The 27,349-nt window shown below is 49.6% G+C and overlaps 1 protein-coding gene across 1 annotated transcript in view; it reads right to left on the bottom strand.

The window, feature by feature from the left end:
* Positions 1 to 26,805, bottom strand: part of PRUNE1 (prune exopolyphosphatase 1) — a 37,687-nt gene extending 10,882 nt beyond the window's left edge. The window contains exons 1-5 of the mRNA XM_040332094.1: positions 26,682 to 26,805; positions 6,646 to 6,744; positions 4,574 to 4,779; positions 2,686 to 2,870; positions 1,970 to 2,128 (exon numbers count right to left, since the gene is read on the bottom strand). Of these exons, the coding sequence (XP_040188028.1) occupies positions 1,970 to 2,128; positions 2,686 to 2,870; positions 4,574 to 4,779; positions 6,646 to 6,744; positions 26,682 to 26,720 (688 nt within the window). The 5' untranslated portion in view covers positions 26,721 to 26,805. The remainder of the gene's footprint in view (positions 1 to 1,969; positions 2,129 to 2,685; positions 2,871 to 4,573; positions 4,780 to 6,645; positions 6,745 to 26,681) is intronic.
* Positions 26,806 to 27,349: the final 544 nt, after the last annotated feature.

The raw sequence follows: 27,349 nt of genomic DNA, 5'->3' as shown, positions 1-27,349 counted from the left end.
TAACTTGGTATAAAATTGTATTCTGTTTTATTATATATATATAAATGTAATCTAATATCTGTCAATGTAATGCAATGCAGTTCACTGCTGTTTATTATAAGCTAACATAATAAAATGATGATATGATATAATGTACAACAACATAATTTATTACCATATATTAACAAAAAAAAAAAAAAATTATTATAATATAATGCAATACAATACAGTTTTCTGCCTTTTAATATAAATTAATATAAAAAAAATTATAGTATAACTTAAAGCGGAGTTCCGGCCACAATTTCACTTTTTATATATAAATACCCCTGTAATACACAAGCTTAATGTATTCTAGTAAAGTTAGTCTGTAAACTAAGGTCCGTTTTGTTAGGTTGTTACAGCATTTAGACACTTTATAAAATAGAAATTGACTGGGGCCATCTTAAGTGTGGGCATCATGAAGCCAGACTGTATGACTTCCTGGATTTCAGCCTTGCAGATCTCGCACATGCTCAGTGCTGCACAAGCAGTGTCAGATCAGGTTTCAGCACCTGTGCTGTCCAAGTCACATGATTCTTTGAGACTGGGGAGTGCACAGACTCCTGGAAAGTTACACCCACTACATTCCCAGGAGTCTGTGCGGTGTAGGTTAGGAAGCATTAAGCACCTAGGTGCAGGAAGTGGGAAGATTAACGATTCTGCCTAGCAACAACACTTTGAAGGCATCTAAAAAAAAAATTGTTTTTCGTAAAGGACTAATGACATTTTTTTAAAACTACTAATGTAATGTTATATTTATGGGTGGAACTCCACTTTAATATAATGTAGTGAAAATTTAACTGAATACCACATGACATAAAATACATAAAAAAATATTAAATAATGTAATAAAATATAACGCAATATAATTTAATACCATATAATATAACACAATAGAGAACAATATAATGTGATACGACATAATTTAATACCACATGATATTAAAGCGGAGGTTCACCCTCAAAATGAACTTTCCAGTATCCTTAAATCGGAAGTAAACCCATCAATTTAACAGTTTGAAAAATCAGTTACATTCCTGGCATGCCTTGAATGCTAACTGTCACATTGGTTGTGCTCTCAACCAAACTGTCAAACCATCCAATGGCTGGTGTCATAACTGATCACATGTGCAGCATCATGGCAGTTGAAGATTAAACAGAGGCCAAGACGCACCTTAGCAGCCGTCAATCAACTCCTCTTTGCTTAGAAACGCCCATTCCCCGCAGGATTCCCCGCTCGGAGCCGGAAAACAAGGGCTCATATAACGATAAGTACAAGTAAAAAAAAAAAAAACGCATACTGCAGATGTTAGCAGTATGCTACAGCTAATGTCAAAAAGTGGATTTTTGGGTGAACCTCCGCTTTAAAAATGTTTTAAAATATCGCATAACATAAAATACATAAAAATAATAAAAAAAATTGTGTCATAACATTTTTATAAATATAAATCTGATTTCATACCATATAATATAACATATACATATATATATATATATATATATATATATATATATATATATATATATATATATATATATATATTTTTTTTTTTTTTTTTTAATTCTTTTTTTGTCGCTGATGCAGTCATCATCATATAACTGATATGACAATGATCAGGGATACTGACTGGTGACCGTATGTAAAAAAAAAAAAAAAAAAAAAAAAAAAAGTAATTAAAAAAAAAAAAAAAAAAATGTAAAAAGAAGTGCATTTCTTTTACGATTTTTTTTTTTTTTTTACATACTGGTGACCAGAGCAATACACTGTTACCATAGTAGCACTGTACTACTCTGGATAGGTAATCAATATTTTTTTTTTTTTTTTACACATTATGATCACCTAATAACCGTGAATATTACGGTTATAAAAAAAAAAAAAATTGGAAGAATTTTTTTTTAACAAATAAATATTAAGAACCTGATTTTCATTTTCTTGCATTTGCAGGGTGTACCTGAGACATCGAACTTTGCGTTCTGCAGAGAGTCGAAAGCGGCGTCCCTCTGAGGCAGATTGGGGAACTTCGACTCCAAGATGGTGACGTATTCTGTGTCTCTTGGGGTCACTTTGCCAGCGGCTGGAGCCATGTTCACGCAGTCCAATATGATTGTACCTGTGAGAGCGACAAGAGAACGGGGTGTCAGTGGTAATTGCCAAAACGGAAACAGGCTAGCCATCAACGTTACCAATCCTGGGCAGCGTCTGATTTATGTTCATTTTTTTACGTTTATTGGTAAAAAAAAAAAAAAAAAACTGCCACCTTCCGTAACCGGTTAGGGTTTGTGGGAAGAATGCCCCTTACACTGGTGGCCAGAATGCCCCTTACACTGGTGGCCAGTGGCAAGAATGCCCCTTACACTGGTGGCCAGTGGCAAGAAAGCCCCTTACACTGGTGGCCAGTGGGAAGAATGCCCCTTACACTGGTGGCCAGTGGGAAGAATGCCCTTTACACTGGTGGCCAGTGGGAAGAATGCCCCATCCAAAGTGAGGGAAAATCCCTTCCCAGGTAATTATCACGGGAACATGTGTCCCCATTGGAGGATTTCCCCTCTATTCCTATTGAGACACAACTGCAAGGTTTGGCCTTCTTGTCGCTTTCTCTGGTCGGTGACCATGATCTTTAGGACACACAGTTTTCTGGCAAACGTCATTCTCCCTCCCAGGGCTCACCTCGAAGCAAAGATGCAAGCTGGAAGTCCAGGATTTGCGGTGCCTCCTGAACGATCTTCTCCGCCACCAGAGTGGTGCAGGATCCCACCAGCTCCACAGTGACCCGGCAGTTCGCAGAAGGCTTCCGCTCAAAAACACGGTGGTCAATGACCTCGGTCACCACGTCTTCCATGTACGAGTCAGACCTAATGAATGAATGTGACAGTAGAAATTCATTTACCAAAAAAAAACTGAGCTAAGGTTTGTTATCCAGAAGTGTGTTTTTTTTTTTTTTTATTACTGGTGGAGGTCGTAGGGGCATTTTAGATAATTTTTGAGGGTTCAGGAACAAGTCCTGTGCTCTGGTCCTCGACAGTTTTGAATTTTGGATGTCCCCATCCATCTTGGGGTTTCACCCTACTGATGCATTTTACATGGGAGGAGAGGAATATTGCCCCATCGTTGGTATCAGTGGGAGAAATAGGGCCCCATTGTTGTTGCTATCAGTCAAAAGAATACTGACCCATCATTGGTGTTAGTGGCAATAATAGTGCCCCGTCGCTGGTGTTAGTGGCAATAATAGTGCCCCGTCGCTGCTGTCAGTGGGAGGAATAGTGCCCCGTCGCTGCTGTCCCATCCTTGGTGTCAGTGGGACGAGCAAATGTCCCATCCCTGGTGTCAGTGGGACGAGCAAATGTCCCATCCCTGGTGTCAGTGGGACGAGCAAATGTCCCATCCCTGGTGTCAGTGGGACGAGCAAATGTCCCATCCCTGGTGTCAGTGGGACGAGCAAATGTCCCATCCCTGGTGTCAGTGGGACGAGCAAATGTCCCATCCTTGGTGTCAGTGGGACGAGCAAATGTCCCATCCTTGGTGTCAGTGGGACGAGCAAATGTCCCATTGTTGGTGTCAGTGGGAGGAGTAAATGTCCCATCCTTGGTGTCAGTGGGAGGAGTAAATGTCCCATCCTTGGTGTCAGTGGGAACAATGGTGCCAAAATGGGTTTTGTCAGTGGGATGAATTGTGCCTTGCATCATTGGTAGGAATAGTGCCCCAAGGGCTGGACAAAGGCAAGCAAAGGGCCGCATATGGCCCCCGGGGTGCACTTTGGAGACCACTGATCTAGTATAACCTCTCTCAACCAGTGTTCCTCCAGAGGTTGTCAGTGGCTCCATGAGCAATGGCCAGTTCCCCATCTCTCAGAGAAGTAGCCACTGAATTCAACAATCTTTTTAACTATCTGTAGGCAGGGGGGGATTATTTCCCAAAAAACACAAATGTATGGCTCACCCTTCCAACCAACCATCATGCTCAGCAGGGGTACCTGAGCCTGGAAAGTATTTTCAAGAATTCCTCCATGTTAACAAAGTTGGGAAAGGCTTTTCTAGCATTTACTGGAATATGAAGGATATATAGTAAAAGTTAGGGAATTTGCCGATTTAAATATTTAATACATGACAAACGACCCCCAAAGCACTATGGGTAAGCTAAAGAGACAACACAGCCAATGCTGCCTGCTTGGAGACTCTTTATAAAACCTCAGACGCCCAATTGGAGAGGAGTTACTGTGCTGCCATCTTTGTTTAAGAATAATCCAGGGCCACCATCTACTTCCTGGACTAACATATTGACTTAAAGATGGGATCATCATGTAGATCAGTGGTTCTCAACCCTGTCGTCAAGTACCCTTAACAGGCCATGTTTTCAGGGTTTCCTTTATCTTGCACAGGTGCTTTAAATCAAGCAAATGACTTGGTATTTTGGACAGCTAGTTTATCGAAGAGAAATTCCCAAAACATGGCCTGTTGGGGGTAATTGAGGACCAAGGTTGAGAAGCACTGGGGTAGATCATGGTGGTAGTGCCGTTTTTGGCTGGGTTCATGGCAAGTGGGTTTCGTTTCACCCTTACCTGGGTAACACATTGTGATCCACCAGTGACAACGACAGCTGACCCGACTCATAGAGGTCGGCCAGGTCTACTTCATCGCGGAACGCCAACAGATCTTCGGATATTCCGTTTTCTCGCAGGAAAAAGCTGCACTCTGTCCTGAGTGGGAAGTCTTCTCGAGGGATGTTCAATACTGGGATGTACACCAAATTTTTACTAGAAGAGGTCTAAAGAAAAGAAAAAAAGAAGTAAAAAAAAGGAAAAATCTACTTTCAACCCGATTTCCCATCATATTTGCTTATAGAGTAAATTCAGGATCTTTTCCTCCACAGGATTCCACATAGACACGTATAACAGGATCTTCTAAGCATGACGGAGCATACATGTTAACCGCTTCTGGACCGCCGCACTACTATATACGTCGGCACTTAGAAGAGGGATATCTCCAGGGCTTTTTTTCCCCAGCAGGAATGCGGGGCAACGCAGTTCAGGCACCTCCAGCTCTAAAGGTATGTAATGGTGCTCAGAGGTGGGTAGGGGGTGGAACCAAGGAATGGTGCCCAGAGGTGGGTAGGGGGGTGGCACAAGGAATGGTGCTCAGAGGTGGGTAGGGGATGAAACCAATGAATGGTGCTCAGAGGTGGGTAGGCGGTGGAGAAAAGGAATGGTGCTCGGAGGTGGGTAGGGGGTAGCACAAGGAATGGTGCTCGGAGGTGGGTAGGGGGTGGCACAAGGAATGGTGCTCGGAGATGGGTAGGGGGTGGCACAAGGAATGGTGCTCGGAGGTGGGTAGGGGGTGGGACCAAGAAATGGTGCTCGGAGGTGGGTAGGGGATGAAACCAATGAATGGTGCTCAGAGGTGGGTAGGCGGTGGAGAAAAGGAATGGTGCTCGGAGGTGGGTAGGGGGTAGCACAAGGAATGGTGCTCGGAGGTGGGTAGGGGGTGGCACAAGGAATGGTGCTCGGAGGTGGGTAGGGGGTGGAACCAAGAAATGGTGCTCGGAGGTGGGTAGGGGATGAAACCAATGAATGGTGCTCAGAGGTGGGTAGGCGGTGGAGAAAAGGAATGGTGCTCGGAGGTGGGTAGGGGGTAGCACAAGGAATGGTGCTCGGAGGTAGGGGGTGGCACAAGTAATGGTGCTCGGAGGTGGGTAGGGGGTGGAACCAAGGAATGGTGCTCGGAGGTGGGTAGGGAGTGGAACCAAGGAATGGTGCTCGGAGGTGGGTAGGGGGTGGACACAAGAGGTGACTCAGAAGAAGGGAGTTCCTGCACCTATTCTCTGAGAAAAAAAGCCCTGGATATCTCGATTATGGCAGCAGCTAGCTACCATAACCCAGGTATCCATCTCTTCCTGCCGCGGTCCGGTTTACGATAATGGTGGTCTCTGCTGGCGGATTCGCTGTGAAATCACCGCTATCGGCGGCAGGAGAGGGCCCCCCCTCCCGCCGCTTACCTGAGCCGTCCGGGTCCTGTCTCCTGCTTGGTATGGACAAGATGGCCCCCACCCGTCTCCATACCATAGCAGGGCGGAAGCGGCGTCAAAACGTCACTTCCGCCCATAGCTCTTAAAGGGAATTTTTTTTTATAATTTTTTCAAATAATTTTATATATTTTTTTTATTGCATTTTAGTCTAAATATGAGATCTGAGGTCTTTTTGACCCCAGATCTCAAATTAAGAGGACAGGGCAGCGGAGCTAAATCAGCGTCTTCACATAGCGAGCGGGCAGCCCCGGAGTTTGCTAGGAAGGCGAGCAGCACTAGCACGAGGTTGTCTAGAACCGGGAGCCTGGGAGAGAGGAGACATCCACTGTCACCCTGACCTGAGCATCAGCGGGCGCATCATTCCTGGTGCCTCCCAGCACCGGCACTCCTTCTCCAACCTCCTTTCTGCTCCCCGCTGTGACATCAGTAGGAAGACAGGCTGACCGAGGGCCCAGAGGACAAGGATGGGCAGTAAAACTGCTATAGGTCGGTCGTAAAGTGGTTAAACAGGAAGGGGTGGGGCAAATTTACAAGAGGGGGGAGGGCACCCAATTTTAGACTTGCCAGGAGCAGCACAAAACCAGAATACTCCACTGCATGAAGGCATACCTTGGAGAGGAAGTAGGCCAGGGTTATAGCGGAAACCATGGAGTCCAAATCACAGGCTTCATTCCCGAGGACCACGTGGAAGTCGTTACCATCTTTTTTCTGGGGAGGAGAAGAAAATGTCAATTAAGTTCCGGCATTTATAAGATGAGAGTCATTGTCCTATTTTGCTGATCACTTGCCCATATTATCTGTCATGGATATGCAATAGTCTGGCAGCTTACCTGTTTCCATCTGTCCATTAAGAGGCCTGACTCTGTTCTGGTTACCTTCTTATCTCCTCTCCTTCCTGTATGGCCCCACCCAGGCCATCCCAGGAAGTCTATATTAACTGTTGCACTACAGGAGGCCTGCAGTGCTGTTCAACAGTGTTGTTTGCTTTAGTTCCTGTCTGCAGTCTGCTACGATTACCTCCCTGTGTACCGTTTTTGGCTCGTCCCTGACTTCTCCTGTTTGCCTGTGCCCTTGACCTTTTGCCTGTCCCTCGGTTACCCTGTCTGCCTGTTGCCCTGACCTCGGCTTACCCATCACTTCCATTTGTCATGCTTGCTGCTTCCCCTCTCTCTCTGTGGAGCGCGACCTAGGGGATCCCAGGGGTCGCGACCTGGGCCCAGCTGCGGCGAAGGTTATCCTCACCACTAGAGGCTCTGGTGAACACAAAGCTGGGTCCTAAACTCTGCGCCCTGGGCGATCTTGGGTTCACGCTTCCTCTCAGATAGCAGCAGTCGGTTATAGGGTTCACTACCCTGAGGTGCATCCCTGACCCCTACGGGGTGCACTTGTCACCTGGCCACAGGTGACGTGACATTATGTTATAGGATACGGTCAATAGAATTATCCTATATTCCTTATCCTGGGCCGACGTGGATGCTGCTTCGTTTTTCTTCCCATAGTCCGGTTGGCAATGTGCGGTCACGTGACCATCCCAAGGAAGGGTAAAGCCATGCATGGGACAATCATGGAGGCCAATGCTTTACCATAATCACCTCCTATTGTCAAACCACAAAGTACGGGACAGGAGGAAAAACAAAAAATATTTCAAAACCTGGGCTTGGGGATGGCTTGAAGAGAAAGGGCGTTACCTGTTTAGAAATGATACCATTGCTCCATATTGAGACACGTTGGGACTAGTAAAGTTATTGAAAAGTTTGTATTTATTGTAGACGCGTTTAGATAATTTTTTTATGTTTCAGTGGCAGCAATATTACAAAATATTTGGCTCTTTCAAAAATGCCATCTAAGGTAGGCCAACAAGCTGCCCCCAAAGTTCAATAAATGTCAAATATCTCCTCCAGGGCCGTCTTAATAGCGCCATGAGCCCCTGGGCAAAGTAATGCACTGGGACCCCTACCAGCCTGCCAACATTTACACACCTACTCTCAAAAATTAAAGTATAAATAGTTGATAGAAATAAACATTTATTCAGAAGTACTTTCAATAAAATCGATTTTTAACAATAAGAAAACTTGCCAAAAATCGAAGACTGGTCAACACAAAGGGCCCAGTACAGGGGGGATCAAGAGGGCACAATACAAGGGGATCAGGGAGGGATCAGGAGGGCGCAGCACGGGGGGGGGGGGGATCAGGAGGACACAGTACATGGGAAACAGAAGGGCACAGTACTGGGAACAGGGGGGCATAATACTGGCAACAGGAGGAACACGAGAGCACAATACTGGGATCAGGAGGGCACAGTACAGGGGGATCAGGAGGGCACAGTACAGGGGGATCAGGAGGGCACAGTACAGGGGGATCAGGAGGGCACAGTACAGGGGGATCAGGAGGGCACAGTACAGGGGGATCAGGAGGGCACAGTACAGGGGGATCAGGAGGGCACAGTACAGGGGGATCAGGAGGGCACAGTACAGGGCGATCAGAAGGGCACAGTACAGGGCGATCAGAAGGGCACAGTACAGGGCGATCAGAAGGGCACAGTACAGGGCGATCAGAAGGGCACAGTACAGGGCGATCAGAAGGGCACAGTACAGGGGCATCAGGAGGGCACAGTACAGGGGGATCAGGAGGGCACAGTACAGGGGGATCAGGAGGGCACAGTACAGGGGGATCAGGAGGGCACAGTACAGGGGGATCAGGAGGGCACAGTACAGGGGGGATCAGGAGGGCACAGTACAGGGGGGATCAGGAGGGCACAGTACAGGGGGGATCAGGAGGGCACAGTACAGGGGGGATCAGGAGGGCACAGTACAGGGGGGATCAGGAGGGCACAGTACAGGGGGGATCAGGAGGGCACAGTACAGGGGGGATCAGGAGGGCACAGTACAGGGGGGATCAGGAGGGCACAGTACAGGGGGGATCAGGAGGGCACAGTACAGGGGGGATCAGGAGGGCACAGTACAGGGGGGATCAGGAGGGCACAGTACAGGGGGATCAGGAGGGCACAGTACAGGGGGGATCAGGAGGGCACAGTACAGGGGGGATCAGGAGGGCACAGTACAGGGGGATCAGGAGGGCACAATACTGGGAATAAAAGGGCACAATATAGGGGGATCAGGAGGGCACAGTTTTGGGAACAGGAGGGCACAGTACAGGTTCTGGGACGCTTCCTGGGACACAGCCATACCGGGATAGTTTAGTAAAACTCATGACTGTCCCAGAAAAACCTGGCCAGCTGGCAAGTTTTATGCAATGAACGATTATCATGGGGCCCCCATGCATTAAGACAGCGCGGATCTCCTCTTCTGTCTCGTCTGGGGAGGGGTCCTTTAAACACACAGCTGGGAAAACCATTAGCATTAATTAGTGATTTCTATAATTATTTTGGATCGATTTATACTTTGAGCGTGCGTTGTGTAATAAATCCTATCAGGACTAATATGATGATTATCGCAGTTTGAGTCAACATCCATTTCTGGTTATCTCTCCTATAGGCCCGGAAAACAAACACATCGAGCACTTAAACTTTCGTGACGTGAATAGAACAACCGCGGCAAATTGCGAGAGGCCCCATTAACCAAACAGAAGCGGCGTGTTTAATGTACAAAAAAAAACGCGTTCTCATCGGGACCAAAGTGGGATTAGTCACCGCGTTCCCGCGTCATTGTGACAGCTAGACGGAATTTGCTTTCGTCAGCTATAATACAAAGACCTTTTCTGGAGCTAGACACTGGGAATCATCGGATACTATTAATGCTTTAGTACTCTAATAAACTTCCAAATTGGTAAGTAGCGGGCGCTTCCCTAACACTGACCCTCCTCTCAGCCAATCAGGTGCACCGAGTCTGGTTACCTGTCACCTGATTGGCTGAAGCGACATTGGGTAGTTGGCCTGCCAATGGTTTAGTAATGGTTTGGTTGCAATGGGGTAGTTGGCCTGCCAATGGGTTGGTTATGGTTCAGAATTACGTAGTTGGCCTGCCAATGGGTTGGTTATGTTTGAAATGGCGTAGTTGGCCTTCCAATGGATTGATTATGGTTTGGAATGGGGTAGTTGGCCTGCCAATGAGTTGGTTATGGTTTGGAATTGGGTAGTTGGCCTGCCAAGGGGTTGGTTATGGTTTGGTTAGAATTGGGTAGTTGGCCTGCCAAGGGGTTGGTTATGGTTTGGTTAGAATTGGGTAGTTGGCCTGCCAATGGGTTAGTAATGGTTTAGTTGCAATGGGGTAGTTGGCCTGCCAATAAGATGTTTATGGTTTGGTAGCAATGGGGTAGTTGGCCTGCCAATGGGTTGGTTATGGTTCAGAATTACGTAGTTGGCCTGCCAATGGGTTGGTTATGTTTGGAATGGGGTAGTTGGCCTGCCAATGGGTTAGTAATGGTTTGGTTGCAATGGGGTAGTTGGCCTGCCAATAGGATGTTTATGGTTTGGTAGCAATGGGGTAGTTGGCCTGCCAATGGGTTGGTTATGGTTCAGAATTACGTAGTTGGCCTGCCAATGGGTTGGTTATGTTTGGAATGGGGTAGTTGCCATGCCAATGGGTTGGCTATGGTTTGGTTGCAATGGGGTAGTTGGCCTGCCAAAGGCATAGTTATATTTGGAATGGTGTAGTTGGCCTACCAATGGATTGATTATGGTTTGGAATGGGGTAGTTGGCCTGCCAATGAGTTGGTTATGGTTTGGATTGGGGTAGTTGACCTGCCAATGAGTTGGTTATGGTTTGGAATGGGGTAGTTGGCCTGCCAATGGGTTGGTTATGGTTTGGTTGGAATTGGGTAGTTGGCCTGCCAATGGGTTAGTAATGGTTTGGTTGCAATGGGGTAGTTGGCCTGCCAATAGGATGTTTATGGTTTGGTAGCAATGGGGTAGTTGGCCTGCCAATGGGTTGGTTATGTTTGGAATGGGGTAGTTTGCCTGCCAATGGGTTAGTTATGGTTTAGTTGCAATGGGGTAGTTGGCCTGCCAAAGGGATAGTTATGTTTGGAATGGCGTAGTTGGCCTTCCAATGGCGCGATTATGGTTTGGAATGGGGTAATTTGCCTGCCAATGGGTTGGTTGGAACTGGACTTGGGTAGTTGGCCTGCCAATGGGTTAGTTATGGTTTGGTTGCAATGGGGTAGTTGGCCTGCCAATAGGATGGTTATGGTTTGGTTGCAATGGGGTAGTTGGCCTGCCAATGGGTTGCCACCACTGTGGTGTAGAGTCCATGGGTCCTCCTTCTCCTAAAATGCACCATAAACTTTGCCCCTTGCCGTCTCCAAGGCCTTGGTGTTGCAGACGAGGCAGTGACGTTGTGTAGAAGTGAGCCTCACCGGCCTTTCTAACCCCAACACCGTTGCGAAATTTAATGAATTTGCATTAGCAATTTTGCCGATTTACTTGGTTTGCTGCGCCGGCTTGCGCACAAATTATTATTTTTTTTGTACTCGATCGCTCACTCACGAGCCGGCAGCTTGTTCCCCGAACGCCGTCCTCAAGGACCAAAGCCAACAAACAATTATCCGGGTCAATAAACGGACAAGTAGCGTCGCTTGGGAACCGAAACATTTGAGCACCTGGATAATTCGAGTCGTTCCGATGCCAGGGACCCTTAAAAACCGCCCATGTCCTCAAACGACGGCGCGGTTCACCCGTTACCCGGATACCGCGCCCATTCTTCGTGGAGAGCGACGGGCGGCGGCACCATAATGTGCTTACACAACGAGAGGCCCGGTAATTGATTTATGGAGAGAGAAGCTTGAAGGTCTAATGCTGGGAGAGCACACAGAGCGCCATATGCCCCCGCCGGGCCCCCGCCGGGCCCCCGACGCGCACGCCCCATTGGTTTGGGGAAAAAACAATATTTGCGCCGCGTCCCTTAAAAGCCGAATTAGCCGGGAAAGGAAATAAATGGAGCGGCTCTGATTCCGGGACGCTATAGAAACGGCATGTGCCGGTCGAAGAGTTCACCCCCCCCCCCGCCCCGGGAAAGAGGTGAGCGCAACGTGGGGGCCAATCATATCTGGGGGACAAGGTGCCTTCAAATGATTGGTTTCTAAAGAGCAACTATAGTAGAGTATATAATATACAGCACAGTGCACAAAGCAGAGCGGGTGTGAGATATAGAGCACCACTCTTTGTGCAGTAAACTGTACAGCACAGTGTATAGACTGGAGGAGCGTGGAGTATATAATGTCCAGCACAGTGTATAGACTGGAGGAGTGTGTCATGTACAGCACAGTGTATAGACTGGAGGAGTGTGCACTATATAATGTACAGCACAGTGTATATAGACTGGGGGCACGTGGAGTATATAATGTCCAGCACAGTGTATAGACTGGAGGAGTGTGGAGTATATAATGTACAGCACAGTGTATAGACTGGAGGAGCGTGGAGTGTATAATGTACAGCACAGTGTATAGACTGGAGGAGTGTGAATATATAATGTACAGCACAGTGTATAGACTGGAGGAGTGTGGAGTATATAATGTACAGCACAGTGTATAGACTGGAGGACTGTGGAGTATATAATGTACAGCACAGTGTATAGACTGGAGGAGCGTGGAGTGTATAATGTACAGCACAGTGTATAGACTGGAGGAGTGTGGAGTATATAATGTCCAGCACAGTGTATAGACTGGAGGACTGTGGAGTATATAATGTACAGCACAGTGTATAGACTGGAGGACTGTGGAGTATATAATGTACAGCACAGTGTATAGACTGGAGGAGCGTGGAGTGTATAATGTACAGCACAGTGTATAGACTGGAGGAGCGTGGAGTGTATAATGTACAGCACAGTGTATAGACTGGAGGAGTATATAATGTACAGCACAGTGTATAGACTGGAGGAGTATATAATGTCCAGCACAGTGTATATATAAAGCTGTAATGGTGGGAAGGGAATTCTGTGAAATCGGAGAGGAGGATCCAGGAATAGAACGCTGTGCTGCGCACAAAGGGCAGCCGCCAATTAACGATCTTTTTTTTTTTCTGATCGTTAAAAGGGAAAAAGATTATATAAAAACCGAGGCACTTAAGTTCCAGATGGGAATTCCCGGCAGCGCAGAGCGACGACCTTGAGACGCCGGGCCCCGCCCCCGTCCGACCGGAAACCATAAAAACGCATTAATTCCCCCGCCGAGCGCCATGAAACATTATCGCCCCACTCTGGGGCTTTCAATGAGACGCGTTTTCTATTGGCCGCGAGCTGCTAAGGCGAGCGATTGTAAAAGATCAACTAATCTCCATTCCATGTTTTGGAAGGCAGACAGCGCAGCCAACATCGGTGCTTAACAGCTGCTGCCAGAAAACCAATTGCAGGATAAGACACCTAAGCTGCACGTACGCAGAGCACCCCTGAACCCCCGCACGCAGAGCACCCCTGAACCCCGCACGCAGAGCACCCCTGAACCCCCGCACGCAGAGCACCCCTGAACCCCCGCACTCAGAGCACCCCTGAACCCCCGCACTCTGCACACAGAGCACCCCTGAACCCCCGCACTCTGCACACAGAGCACCCCTGAACCCCCGCACACAGAGCACCCCTGAACCCCGCACTCTGCACGCAGAGCACCCCTGAACCCCCGCACTCTGCACACAGAGCACCCCTGAACCCCCGCACTCTGCACACAGAGCACCCCTGAACCCCCGCACACAGAGCACCCCTGAACCCCGCACTCTGCACGCAGAGCACCCCTGAACCCCGCACACAGAGCACCCCTGAACCCCGCACGCAGAGCACCCCTGAACCCCGCACGCAGAGCACCCCTGAACCCCCGCACTCTGCACGCAGAGCACCCCTGAACCCCCGCACACAGAGCACCCCTGAACCCCGCACTCTGCACGCAGAGCACCCCTGAACCCCGCACACAGAGCACCCCTGAACCCCGCACGCAGAGCACCCCTGAACCCCGCACTCTGCACGCAGAGCACCCCTGAACCCCCGCACTCTGCACACAGAGCACCCCTGAACCCCCGCACACAGAGCACCCCTGAACCCCGCACTCTGCACGCAGAGCACCCCTGACCCCCCGCACGCAGAGCACCCCTGAACCCCCGCACGCAGAGCACCCCTGAACCCCCGCACGCAGAGCACCCCTGAACCCCGCACCCTGGACGCAGAGCACCCCTGAACCCCGCACGCAGAGCACCCCTCAACCCCGCACCCTGGACGCAGAGCACCCCTGAACCCCACACCCTGGACACAGAGCACCACTGAACCCCCGCACTCTGCACGTAGAGCACCACTGAACCCCGCACGTAGAGCACCCCTGAACCCCGCACTCTGGACGCAAAGCACCCCTGAACCCCGCAATCTGAACGCAGAGCACCCCTGAACCCCGCACGCAGAGCACCCCTGAACCCTGCACGCAGAGCACCCCTGAACCCCGCACGCAGAGCACCCCTGAACCCCGCACTCTGCACGCAGAGCACCCCTGAACCCCGCACGCAGAGCACCCCTGAACCCCCGCACGCAGAGCACCCCTGAACCCCCGCACTCTGCACGCAGAGCACCCCTGAACCCCGCACCCTGGACGCAGAGCACCCCTGAACCCCGCACGCAGAGCACCCCTCAACCCCGCACCCTGGACGCAGAGCACCCCTGAACCCCACACCCTGGACACAGAGCACCACTGAACCCCCGCACTCTGCACGTAGAGCACCCCTGAACCCCGCACGTAGAGCACCCCTGAACCCCGCACTCTGGACGCAAAGCACCCCTGAACCCCGCAATCTGAACGCAGAGCACCCCTGAACGCAGAGCACCCCTGAACCCCGCACGCAGAGCACCCCTGAACCCCGCAAGCAGAGCACCCCTGAACCCCGCACGCAGAGCACCCCTGAAACCCGCACTCTGCACGCAGAGCACCCCTGAACCCCGCACGCAGAGCACCCCTGAAACCCGCACGCAGAGCACCCCTGAAACCCGCACGCAGAGCACCCCTGAAACCCGCACTCTGCACGCAGAGCACCCCTGAACCCCGCACGCAGAGCACCCCTGAACCCCGCACTCCCGATGTAGCACACCCTTAGATACAAGCAGCCCCTTGAGGGCCACCATAGTGCTGATGTGGCCTGCAATGAAACATTTGTTTGACACCCCTGCTATAACAGAAAGTGCCTGAACAAGGACGTAAGCACAAAAAAAAAAAAATGTTTTCTTCAACCCTGCACCCAGGACGCAGCCCGCCCCTCAACCCTGCACTCCGGACGCAGCCCGCCCCTCAACCCTGCACTCCGGACGCAGCCCGCCCCTCAACCCTGCACCCAGGACGCAACCCGCCCCTCAACCCTGCACCCAGGACGCAACCCGCCCCTCAACCCTGCACCCAGGACGCAACCCGCCCCTCAACCCTGCACCCAGGACGCAACCCGCCCCTTAACCCTGCACCCAGGACGCAACCCGCCCCTCAACCCTGCACTCCGGACGCAGCCCGCCCCTCAACCCTGCACTCCGGACGCAGCCCGCCCCTCAACCCTGCACTCCGGACGCAGCCCGCCCCTCAACCCTGCACCCAGGACGCAGCCCGCCCCTCAACCCTGCACCCAGGACGCAACCCGCCCCTCAACCCTGCACCCAGGACGCAACCCGCCCCTCAACCCTGCACTCCGGACGCAACCCGCCCCTCAACCCTGCACCCCGGACGCAGCCCGCCCCTCAACCCTGCACCCAGGACGCAACCCGCCCCTCAACCCTGCACCCAGGACGCAACCCGCCCCTCAACCCTGCACCCAGGACGCAACCCGCCCCTCAACCCTGCACTCCGGACGCAGCCCGCCCCTCAACCCTGCACTCCGGACGCAGCCCACCCCAAAAAATAAATAAATAAAAAAAGAATGTTTTCTTCTACCCGGTAATACGGTAAAGCATTTTTCGGTGATAGCCGCCGTAAGGATTACAACCAACAAACCCCTTTTTGTAACTGCAAACTTCGATCGCCTGTATAATTACAGCGAACACACAACCCCGCATTTACCCATCAACAAACCCTTTGTCCCGACCAACAACATTGATTTTAGCAGCTAGGAACCAGGGCGCCTGTTCTGCTGCCAATTATTCCGAGCGTATTGCAGGAAAAACACACCTACTCTTCCGCTTCTCGGCATCTACATTCGATCTCAACAGGCCACGCCCCTAATTGCGACATCAAACTTTTATGATAAACTCTTATGGACCATTGGTGTCTTCTGTATTTTAATCTACACAAGATGACCATCAATGGTGCTACCTTAGCACTTATGCCTTCCCGCTCACCCTGCCAGCTTGGGGACACTGACCAGGGATATTCCCCCCCCCCCCCCCCATTCTCCCACGCACAAGTCAGGCAAATTAGGCGGTCGCGAGGCCCCTGGGAGCGCGAGGCCTTAGGCTACCGCCTTTTTTTGCCTAATTAGAGAGCCGCCTCTGACAGAGGATCCCTCCACCAACCAACTGTGAGGAGCAATTCTATAGACTGAGAACCCCTCTGCAACCTACAGACTGAGGACTCCTCCGTCACCCAACAATGAGGAGCAATATTATGGGGTTGCAGAGGGGTTCTCAGTCTATAGAATTACTCCTCACAGTTGGTGGAGGGATCCTCAGTCTGTAGAATTACTCCTGGTGGTTGGACCCTTCTCAGGAGTAATTCTATAGATTGAGAACCCCTCTGCAACCCCATAATATTGCTCCTCATTGTTGGTTGACAGAGGGGTCTGCAGTGTGTAGAATTGCTCCTGTTAGTTTGTGAGGGGGTCCTCAGTCTGTAGAATTGCTCCTCACTATTAGTTTTTGAGGGGGTCCTCAGTCTATAGAATTGCTCCTTACTGTTAGTTTGTGAGGGGGTCCTCAGTCTGTAGAATTGCTCCTCACTGTTAGTTTGTGAGGGGGTCCTCAGTCTGTAGAATTGCTCCTTACTGTTAGTTTGTGAAGGGGGTCCTCAGTCTATAGAATTGCTCCTTACTGTTAGTTTGTGAGGGGGTCCTCAGTCTGTAGAATTGCTCCTCACTGTTAGTTTGTGAGGGGGTCCTCAGTCTGTAGAATTGCTCCTTACTGTTAGTTTGTGAAGGGGGTCCTTAGTCTGTACAATTGCTCCTCACTGTTTGTGAGGGGGTCCTCAGTCTGTAGAATTGCTCCTCACTGTTTGTGAGGGGGTCCTCAGTCTGTAGAATTGCTCCTCACTGTTTGTGAGGGGGTCCTCAGTCTGTAGAATTGCTCCTCACTGTTTGTGAGGGGGTCCTCAGTCTGTAGAATTGCTCCTCACTGTTTGTGAGGGGGTCCTCAGTCTGTAGAATTGCTCCTCGCTGTAGGTTGGCAGAGGGGGTCCAACCATGAGGAGTAATTCTATAGACTGAAAACCCCTCTACAACCCCATAATGTTGCTCCTCATTGTTGGTTGACGGAGGGGTCTGCATTGTAGAATTGCTCCTCACTGTTAGTTTGTGAGGGGTCCTCAGTCTGTAGAATTGCTCCTCACTGTTTGTGAGGGGGTCCTCAGTCTGTAGAATTGCTCCTCACTGTTAGTTTGTGAGGGGGTCCTCAGTCTGTAGAATTGCTCCTCACTGTTAGTTTGTGAGGGGTCCTCAGTCTGTAGAATTGCTCCTCACTGTTTGTGAGGGGGTGCTCAGTCTGTAGAATTGCTCCTCACTGTAGGTTGGCAGAGGGGGTCCAACCATGAGGAGTAATTCTATAGACTGTGAACCCCTCTACAACCCCATAATGTTGCTCCTCATTGTTGGTTGACGGAGGGGTCTGCATTGTAGAATTGCTCCTCGCTGTTAGTTTGTGAGGGGGTCGTCAGTCTGCAGAATTGCTCCTTACTGTTGGTTGGCGGAGGGGTCCTTAGTCTGTAGAATTACTCCTCACTGTTGGTCGGTAAAGGGGTCTGTAGAACTGCCCTTCACTGTAGGTTGGCAGAGAGGTCCTTATTGAATAGAATTGCTCCTCGTTGATGGAGAGGTCCTCAGTGCATAGAATTGCTCCTCACTGTTAGTTGGTGGAGGAGTCCTCAGTCTGTAGGTTGCAGAGGGGTTCTCAGTCTATAGAATTACTCCTCACAATTGGTTGGTGGAGGGATCCTCAGTCTGTAGAATGACTCCTCGTGGTTGGTTGGTGAAGGGATCCTCAGTTCTTAGAATTGCTCCTCCGTCTGTAGAACTGCTCTTTACTGTAGGCTGGCAGAGGGGTCCAACCATGAGGAGTAATTCTATAGATTGAGAACCCCTCTGCAACCCCATAATGTTGCTTCTCATTGTTGGTTGACGGAGGTCGGGGTCAGTGGTGTGTAGAATTGCTCCTCACTGTTAGTTGACTCAGGGGTCCTCAGTCTGCAGAATTGCTCATCACTGTTGGTCGGTAAAGGGGTCCTCAGTCTGTAGAACTGCCCTTCACTGTAGGTTGGCAGAGGGGTCCGTATTACATTGAATTGCTCCTCAGTGCATAGAATTGCTCCTCGTTGATGGAAAGGTCCTTAGTGCATAGGATTGCTCCTCACTATTAGTTGACTGGTTGGCAGAGGGGGTTCTCAGTCTATAGAATTGCTCCTCACTGTTGGCTGATGGAGGGGTCCAAAGTCTGTAGAACTGCTCTTCACTGTAGGTTGGCAGAGGGGTCCAACAGTGAGGAGCAATTCTACAGACAAAGGACCCCTCCGCCAACTAATAGTGAGGAGCAATTCTACAGAGTCAGACCAAGGATCCCTCCACCCAAACAACAGTGAGGAGCAATTCTACAGACCGAGGACCCCTCCGCCAACCAACATTAAGGAGCAATTCTACAGAGTCAGACCAAGGACCCCTCCGCCAACCAACAGTGAGGAGCACTTCTACAGAGTCAGACCAAGGACCCCTCCGCCAGCCAACAGTGAGGAGCGATTCTACAGACCAAGGACCCCTCCGCCAACCAACAGTGAGGAGCAATTCTGCAAACCGAGGACCCCTCCGCCAACCAACAGTGAGGAGCAATTCTACAGACCGAGGACCCCTCCGCCAACCAACAGTGAGGAGCAATTCTACAGACCGAGGACCCCTCCGCCAACCAACAGTGAGGAGCAATTCTACAGACCGAGGACCCCTCCGCCAACCAACAGTGAGGAGCAATTCTACAGACCGAGGACCCCTCCGCCAACCAACAGTGAGGAGCAATTCTACAGACCGAGGACCCTCCGCCAACCAACAGTGAGGAGCAATTCTGCAAATCGAGGACCCCTCCGCCAACCAACAATGAGGAGCAATTCTACAGACCGAGGACCCCTCCGCCAACCAACAGTGAGGAGCAATTCTGCAAACCGAGGACCCCTCCGCCAACCAACAGTGAGGAGCAATTCTGCAGACCGAGGACCCCTCCGCCAACCAACAGTGAGGAGCTAAACTACAGACCGAGGACCCCTCCGCCAACCAACAGTGAGGAGCTAAACTACAGACCGAGGACCCCTCCGCCAACCAACAGTGAGGAGCAATTCTACAGACCGAGGACCCCTCCGACAACCAACAGTGAGGAGCAATTCTACGGACTAAGGACCCCTCCGCCAACCAACAGTGAGGAGCAATTCTACAGAGTCAGACCAAGGACCCCTCCGCCAACCAACATTAAGGAGCAATTCTACAGACCGAGGACCCCTCCGCCAACCAACAGTGAGGAGCAATTCTACAGACCGAGGACCCCTCCGCCAACCGACAGTGAGGAGCAATTCTACAGACCGAGGACCCCGCCGCCAACCAACAGTGAGGAGCAATTCTACAGACCGAGGACCCCTCCGCCAACCAACAGTGAGGAGCAATTCTACAGACCGAGGACCCCTCCGCCAACCAACAGTGAGGAGCAATTCTACAGACCGAGGACCCCTCCGCCAACCAACAGTGAGGAGCAATTCTGCAAATCGAGGACCCCTCCGCCAACCAACAATGAGGAGCAATTCTACAGACCGAGGACCCCTCCGCCAACCAACAGTGAGGAGCAATTCTGCAAACCGAGGACCCCTCCGCCAACCAACAGTGAGGAGCAATTCTGCAGACCGAGGACCCCTCCGCCAACCAACAGTGAGGAGCAATTCTACGGACTGAGGACCCCTCCGCCAACCAACAGTGAGGAGCAATTCTACAGACCAAGGACCCCCCCTGCCAACCAACAGTGAGGAGCAAATCAGCAAACTGAGGACCCCTCCGCCAACCAACAGTGAGGAGCAATTCTGCAAACTGAGGACCCCTCCGCCAACCAACAGTGAGGAGCAATTCTACAGACCAAGGACCCCCCCTGCCAACCAACAGTGAGGAGCAATTCTACAGACTGAGGACCCCTCCGACAACCAACAGTGAGGAGCAATTCTACAGACCGAGGACCCCTCCGACAACCAACAGTGAGGAGCAATTCTGCAAATCGAGGACCCCTCCGCCAACCAACAATGAGGAGCAATTCTACAGACCGAGGACCCCTCCGACAACCAACAGTGAGGAGCAATTCTGCAAATCGAGGACCCCTCCGCCAACCAACAATGAGGAGCAATTCTACAGACCGAGGACCCCTCCGCCAACCAACAGTGAGGAGCAATTCTGCAAACCGAGGACCCCTCCGCCAACCAACAGTGAGGAGCAATTCTGCAGACCGAGGACCCCTCCGCCAACCAACAGTGAGGAGCAATTCTACGGACTGAGGACCCCTCCGCCAACCAACAGTGAGGAGCAATTCTACAGACCAAGGACCCCCCCTGCCAACCAACAGTGAGGAGCAATTCTACAGACCGAGGACCCCTCCGCCAACCAACAGTGAGGAGCAATTCTACAGACCGAGGACCCCTCCACCAACCAACTGTGAGGAGCAATTCTACGGACTGAGGACCCCTCCGCCAACCAACATTAAGGAGCAATTCTACAGACTGAGGACCCCTCCGCCAACCAACATTAAGGAGCAATTCTACAGACTGAGGACCCCTCCGCCAACCAACATTAAGGAGCAATTCTACAGACTGAGGACCCCTCCGCCAACTAACAGTGAGGAGCAATTCTACAGACCGAGGACCCCTCCGCCAACCAACTGTGAGGAGCAATTCTACAGACTGAGGACCCCTCCGCCAACCAACATTAAGGAGCAATTCTACAGACTGAGGACCCCTCCGACAACCAACAGTGAGGAGCAATTCTACAGACTGAGGACCCCTCCGACAACCAACAGTGAGGAGCAATTCTACAGACCGAGGACCTCTCCGCCAACCAGCAGTGAGGAGCAATTCTACAGACCGAGGACCCCTCCGCCAACCAACAGTGAGGAGCAATTCTACAGACCGAGGACCCCTCCGCCAACCAACAGTGAGGAGCAATTCTACAGACTGAGGACCCCTCCGCCAACCAACATTAAGGAGCAATTCTACAGACTGAGGACCCCTCCGACAACCAACAGTGAGGAGCAATTCTACAGACTGAGGACCCCTCCGACAACCAACAGTGAGGAGCAATTCTACAGACCGAGGACCTCTCCGCCAACCAGCAGTGAGGAGCAATTCTACAGACCGAGGACCTCTCCGCCAACCAGCAGTGAGGAGCAATTCTACAGAACGAGGACCCCTCCGCCAACCGAAACTGAAAAGTAATACTACAACGGGTCCCCCCTCTCAGAATGGAAGTCTCTATCCATGCCACCCCCCCCCAGTCACCCAACAATATTTCATAACAGGCCGACATGGCATGTGGTAAGAATTTCCTGAAAAACGTCATGTGACGGGACGAACTCGTATGACTCCATTCAGAGGCCTGCGCTAAAATCAGGCACAAGGGAAAGGCCCGTCACGGGTGTCAAAAAGAGACGCAACCGCGAAAAACAAGTCATGTGACGGGGAACAGGGGGCGGGGCCTAAGAGCTGATAACACGACTGCTAGAGATAAACACGCGGCTGTGTGACAATGACTGACACCGAGCATAGAGAATAAGGACAGATACCGAGAATTACACCCGGCATGCAGGACAAGAGAAGTAGTACTGTGCAGAGCCCATACATAGAGAATAAGGACAGATACCGAGAATTACACCCGACATGCAGTACAAGAGAAGTGGTACTGTGCAGAGCCCATACATAGAGAATAAGGACAGATACCGAGAATTACACCCGGCATACAGGACAAGAGAAGTAGTACTGTGCAGAGTCCATAGAGAATAAGGACAGATACCGAGAATTACACCCGACATGCAGTACAAGAGAAGTGGTACTGTGCAGAGCCCATACATAGAGAATAAGGACAGATACCGAGAATTACACCCGGCATACAGGACAAGAGAAGTAGTACTGTGCAGAGTCCATAGAGAATAAGGACAGATACCGAGAATTACACCCGTCATACAGGACGAGAGAAGTAGTACTGTGCAGAGTCCATAGAGAATAAGAACAGATACCGAGAATTACACCCGGCATACAGGATGAGAGAAGTAGTACTGTGCAGATCCCATACATACAGAATAAGGACAGATACCGAGAATTACACCCGTCATACAGGACAAGAGAAGTAGTACTGTGCAGAGTCCATACAGACAGAATAAGAACTGATACCGAGAATTACATCCGACATACAAGAGAAGTAGTACTGTGCAGAGTCCATAGAGAATAAGAACAGATACCGAGAATTACACCCGTCATACACGACAAGAGAAGTAGTACTGTGCAGAGTCCATAGAGAATAAGAACAGATACCGAGAATTACACCCGGCATACAGGACAAGAGAAGTAGTACTGTGCAGAGTCCATGCATACAGAATAAGAACAGATACCGAGAATTACACCCGACATACAAGAGAAGTAGTACTGTGCAGAGTCCATAGAGAATAAAAACAGATACCAAGAATTACACCCGACATACAGGACGAGAGAAGTAGTACTGTGCAGAGTCCATAGAGAATAAGAACAGATACCGAGAATTACACCCGGCATACAGGACGAGAGAAGTAGTACTGTGCAGAGTCCATACAGAATAAGAACAGATACCGAGAATTACACCCGGCATACAGGATGAGAGAAGTAGTACTGTGCAGAGCCCATACATACAGAATAAGAACAGATACCGAGAATTACACCCGACATACAGGACGAGAGAAGTAGTACTGTGCAGAGTCCATAGAGAATAAGAACAGATACCGAGAATTACACCCGTCATACAGGACAAGAGAAGTAGTACTGTGCAGAGTCCATACAGAATAAGAACAGATACTAAGAATTACACCCGACATACAGGACAAGAGAAGTAGTACTGTGCAGAGTCCATACAGAATAAGAAGAGATACCGAGAATTACACCCGACATACAGGACAAGAGAAGTAGTACTGTGCAGAGTCCATACAGAATAAGAACAGATACTAAGAATTACACCCGACATACAGGATGAGAGAAGTAGTACTGTGCAGAGCCCATACAGAATAAGAACAGATACCGAGAATTACACCCGGCATACAGGACAAGAGAAGTAGTACTGTGCAGAGCCCATACATACAGAATAAGGACAGATACCGAGAATTACACCCGGCATACAGGACAAGAGAAGTAGTACTGTGCAGAGCCCATACATACAGAATAGGAACAGATACCGAGAATTACACCCGGCATACAGGATGAGAGAAGTAGTACTGTGCAGAGTCCATACAGAATAAGGAGAGATACCAAGAATTACACCCGACATACAGGACGAGAGAAGTAGTACTGTGCAGAGCCCATACAGAATAAGGACAGATACCGAGAATTACACCCGGCATACAGGACAAGAGAAGTAGTACTGTGCAGAGTCCATAGAGAATAAGAACAGATACCGAGAATTACACCCGGCATACAGGATGAGAGAAGTAGTACTGTGCAGAGTCCATACAGAATAAGAACAGATACCGAGAATTACACCCGGCATACAGGATGAGAGAAGTAGTACTGTGCAGAGTCCATACAGAATAAGAACAGATACCGAGAATTACACCCGACATACAGGACAAGAGAAGTAGTACTGTGCAGAGCCCATAGAGAATAAGAACAGATACCGAGAATTACACCCGGCATACAGGACAAGAGAAGTGGTACTGTGCAGAGTCCATAGAGAATAAGAACAGATACCGAGAATTACACCCGGCATACAGGACAAGAGAAGTAGTACTGTGCAGAGCCCATACATACAGAATAAGAACAGATACCGAGAATTACACCCGACATACAGGACAAGAGAAGTAGTACTGTGCAGAGCCCATAGAGAATAAGAACAGATACCGAGAATTACACCCGGCATACAGGACGAGAGAAGTAGTACTGTGCAGAGTCCATACAGAATAAGAACAGATACCGAGAATTACACCCGCATACAGGACAAGAGAAGTAGTACTGTGCAGAGTCCATAGAGAATAAAAACAGATACCAAGAATTACACCCGACATACAGGACAAGAGAAGTGGTACTGTGCAGAGTCCATAGAGAATAAGGACAGATACCGAGAATTACACCCGGCATACAGGACGAGAGAAGTAGTACTGTGCAGAGTCCTTACATACAGAATAAGAACAGATACCGAGAATTACACCCGGCATACAGGACAAGAGAAGTAGTACTGTGCAGAGTCCATACATAGGACAGATACCGAGAATGACATGAGCGGTGTACATAGGACAGATACTGAGAATGACATGAGCGGTGTACATAGGACAGATACCGAGAATGACATGAGCGGTGTACACAGGACAGATACCGAGAATGACATGAGCGGTGTACACAGGACAGATACCGAGAATGACATGAGCGGTGTACACAGGACAGATACCGAGAATGACATGAGCGGTGTACACAGGACAGATACCGAGAATGACATGAGCGGTGTACACAGGACAGATACCGAGAATGACATGAGCGGTGTACACAGGACAGATACCGAGAATGACATGAGCGGTGTACATAGGAGGAGAGAAGTAGTACTGTGCAGAGCCCATACATAGGACAGATACCGAGAATGACATGAGCGGTGTACACAGGACAGATACCGAGAATGACATGAGCGGTGTACATAGGACAGATACCGAGAATGACATGAGCGGTGTACACAGGACAGATACCGAGAATGACATGAGCGGTGTACATAGGAGGAGAGAAGTAGTACTGTGCAGAGCCCATACATAGGACAGATACCGAGAATGACATGAGCGGTGTACATAGGACAGATACCGAGAATGACATGAGCGGTGTACACAGGACAGATACCGAGAATGACATGAGCGGTGTACATAGGGGGAGGGGCCCCCGGCCTGTCACTGTACTTTCTATGGAATGCGGACAGATGTCTCTGCCCTTCCCTCTCCCCTCCGGATTGTCAGGTTTTCAGGAGACACTTTAAACCTTCAGCACTGTGGGGCCAGATCCACATACAAATGGACAGGCGCAGCGTATCAGAGATACGCTACGCCGCCGTATCTTACCTGGCTTTAAGTCAAATCCAGGACGAATTTGCGCCGCAAGTTACGGCGGCATAGTCTATCTCTGGCGGCGTAATTCAAATTGGGCGGGTAGGGGGCGTGATTCATTTAAATGAAGCGTGTCCCCGCGCCGATTCAACTGCGCATGCGCCGTTTCGTAATTTTCCCGCCGTGCTTTGCGCGAAATGCCGTCATTTTTTTAACTCGACGTGACTTACGTCCATCCCTATTCACGACTGACGCAAAAAAAAAAAAAAAAAATAAATTCTAATTCCGACGCGGGAACGACGGCCATACTTAACATGGCAAGTCTATCTATACGCCGCAGAAATAGCGGCGTTAACTATACGCCGGAAAAAGCAGACTACAGACGACGTTAGAAAACGCAAACGCCCGCGCGTACGTTCGTTGGATCGTCGTAAATCGCTAATTTGCATACCCGACGCGGAATAAAACGACGCAAACTCCACCCAGCGGGCGCCAAAGTATTGCACCTACGATCCGAAGGCGTACAAAGCCGTACTCCTGGTCGGGGTCGAACCCAGAAGCCGTCGTATCTTGGTTTGAGGATTCAAACTAAAGATACGACGCGGCAAATTTGAAAGTACGCCGGCGTATCAGTAGATACGCCGGCGTACTTCGTCTGTGGATCCGCCCCTTTGAACCTTCAGCACTGAGGCTTTAAAAGACCTGAATATTTTCCTACCTCCTCAGGGGTCATCTTACGAATGTGGGTCACCATGCACACCCCTTTCTTATGCCAACACAAGAACAGGACGCAGAAGTTGTATTGGGTGGACAAATCTTTGAGTCAGCACCCCCCCCCCCCCCCATAATGCAGAGTGGATTGCTAGATCTTCAGCGCAAGCATATTCCTGCATTGAGGGCTTTTAGGACCTGATATTTCCTCCTCCTCAGGGGTCATCTTACGAATGTGGTCCATCCATGCACCCTTTCTTGTGCCAACAAACAAGAACAGGGACGCAGAAGTTGTAGCGGGTGGACAAATCTTTGAGTCAGCACCCTCTATGATGCCAGAGTGGATTGCTAGCTCTTCAGTCAAGCACTGTGGCTTTATACCTGAATATTTCCTCCTCCTTGAGGACTTCCTATGACAGTGCTGTGCCCCCCCCCCTCCCCTCTCACACACAGGGCATCAGGTGGCTGAATCTTCAGCAGCACCCCCATGATACCAGAGTGGATTGCTAGCTCTTCAGACAAGCATGCAATGCAGATCCACCATAGAGTGACTCAGAAGGGGGTTTTTCTTACCTGTAAGGCGGCCTTGCAACCCTCCAAGAAATGCTCCATGCTTCTCTGTCCAGTGACTGTACACCCGGCTCTGCTCCAGACTCTTCCCCTTCTGTACTCTGAGCCTCAATCACTCCCCCCCCTCCGCCGCACTGCATTGTGGGGGAGAGAGTGCTGGGCTGTCACATGTGACTGTGGGGGGCCAACAGAGAGGTTTGTTTACAGAGGAGATGACATGTTACATTGTTTATTACAATATTTACTGCAATTATAGGTTACTAATTATCATCTTATATCATAACATTATACTTTATATCATTTGCTAAAATAACATCTTATTTTATAGTTTAATTGTATGGTATGGGGTTAAATTATGATGCATTCTATTCTATTATATCACCTGGTATTAAATTATATTCTGTTTTATTATATTATATTATTTTGTATACTATTTCATTCATTTTTATGTTATTATATTATTATTTCTATTATTTGTATTGCATTATATTATATTAAATTATGATGCATTATATTATGTTATATTAAATATATTATATCATATGACTTGGTATTAAATTGTATTCTATTTTATTATATTAGTTATTTTGTATATTATTTCAATTTTTTTATGTTACTAATTATTATTTTATTGTGTGTGTGTGTATATAAATATATATATATATATATAT

The sequence above is a fragment of the Rana temporaria genome, chromosome 13 (genome assembly GCF_905171775.1).
Source record: "Rana temporaria chromosome 13, aRanTem1.1, whole genome shotgun sequence".
NCBI lineage: Eukaryota > Metazoa > Chordata > Amphibia > Anura > Ranidae > Rana > Rana temporaria.
This window is presented reverse-complemented; position numbering and strand designations above follow the sequence as displayed.